Below are 942 nucleotides of genomic sequence, written 5' to 3' on the forward strand. Positions count from 1 at the left end.
CTCTCTCTCTCTCTCTTTCTCTCTTTTTCTTTTGTTCGAGAAAAAAAAAAAACGGACGCTACCAATTGATTCTTTTTTATATACAGTTATACAGAACAATAATTAGTAAGGGCAGAGAAAAAAAATAAAAATATTTCCTAATTATAATTCAGTCATTAATTTCAACAAACTGATCACTAAAAAAAATCAAAATTTAAAAATGATTAATCACTAATGCAAAATGGTAATATCATTTATATCAAACAAAATTTTGCATTTTTAGTTTTTAATTGATCTAGAATTTATTGTTAATTATCCGGATATAATAACAATTCTTGACGATCTCAACAATGGCTTATCACAACGTAATCCATTCATGGATCCGAAAAGTAGCAATCATTTCATCAGGTTAATTAATTAAATTGATTATTCTTCTATTCTTAAATTATACAGCAATTTATGAATTTAGAAATTATTTTCCAAATATCTATCTATCCATTCATCGATTTTATTTGTTATTTTTTTTTTCCAGGATATATGGTGAACCAAATACAGCAACATATCGTGTTACAAATGCTCAAATTATTGCTCATATTACATTCATGCATATATTCTCTATACTACAACAACGATGGAAATTATCAGCAAAAAATCGCAAAGGTATCCGATTTCAAGAGGATCCGGAATGGCAACCTGATGATCGTGTTGTTTTATTTCAACATTTTTTTTAAAGGTATAAAAAACATCTTACTCGATCAGTTTATGATATATGCAAATATAAAAATACTTTAAGGTTATGTTACACTTGTATATTCTCAAAATATACAAGTATTACTTTGAGATAAATTAATTGCATTAGTGACAGTGCGAAAAAATTAAAATAATAGTTAAGTCGGACTTTTTTTTTTAAATTTGAATTGGTCATTGCATATTTCAGGATGTGCTAGTTGTGATTTTTTTTTC

The 942-nt window shown here is 26.1% G+C and overlaps 1 protein-coding gene across 1 annotated transcript; it reads left to right on the forward strand.

Moving 5' to 3' along the window:
* Nucleotides 1-355: 355 nt before the first annotated feature.
* Nucleotides 356-710, forward strand: LOAG_16035 (hypothetical protein; the record flags this gene model as incomplete). The annotated part of the gene is made up of 2 exons (XM_003151523.1): nucleotides 356-387; nucleotides 512-710. 2 exons carry the CDS (start codon nucleotides 356-358, stop codon nucleotides 708-710), a joined length of 231 nt encoding a protein of 76 aa, XP_003151571.1.
* Between the last annotated feature and the right edge of the window lie 232 nt (nucleotides 711-942).

Source organism: Loa loa, assembly GCF_000183805.2.
Source record: "Loa loa unplaced genomic scaffold supercont3.3672, whole genome shotgun sequence".
Taxonomy (NCBI): domain Eukaryota; kingdom Metazoa; phylum Nematoda; class Chromadorea; order Rhabditida; family Onchocercidae; genus Loa; species Loa loa.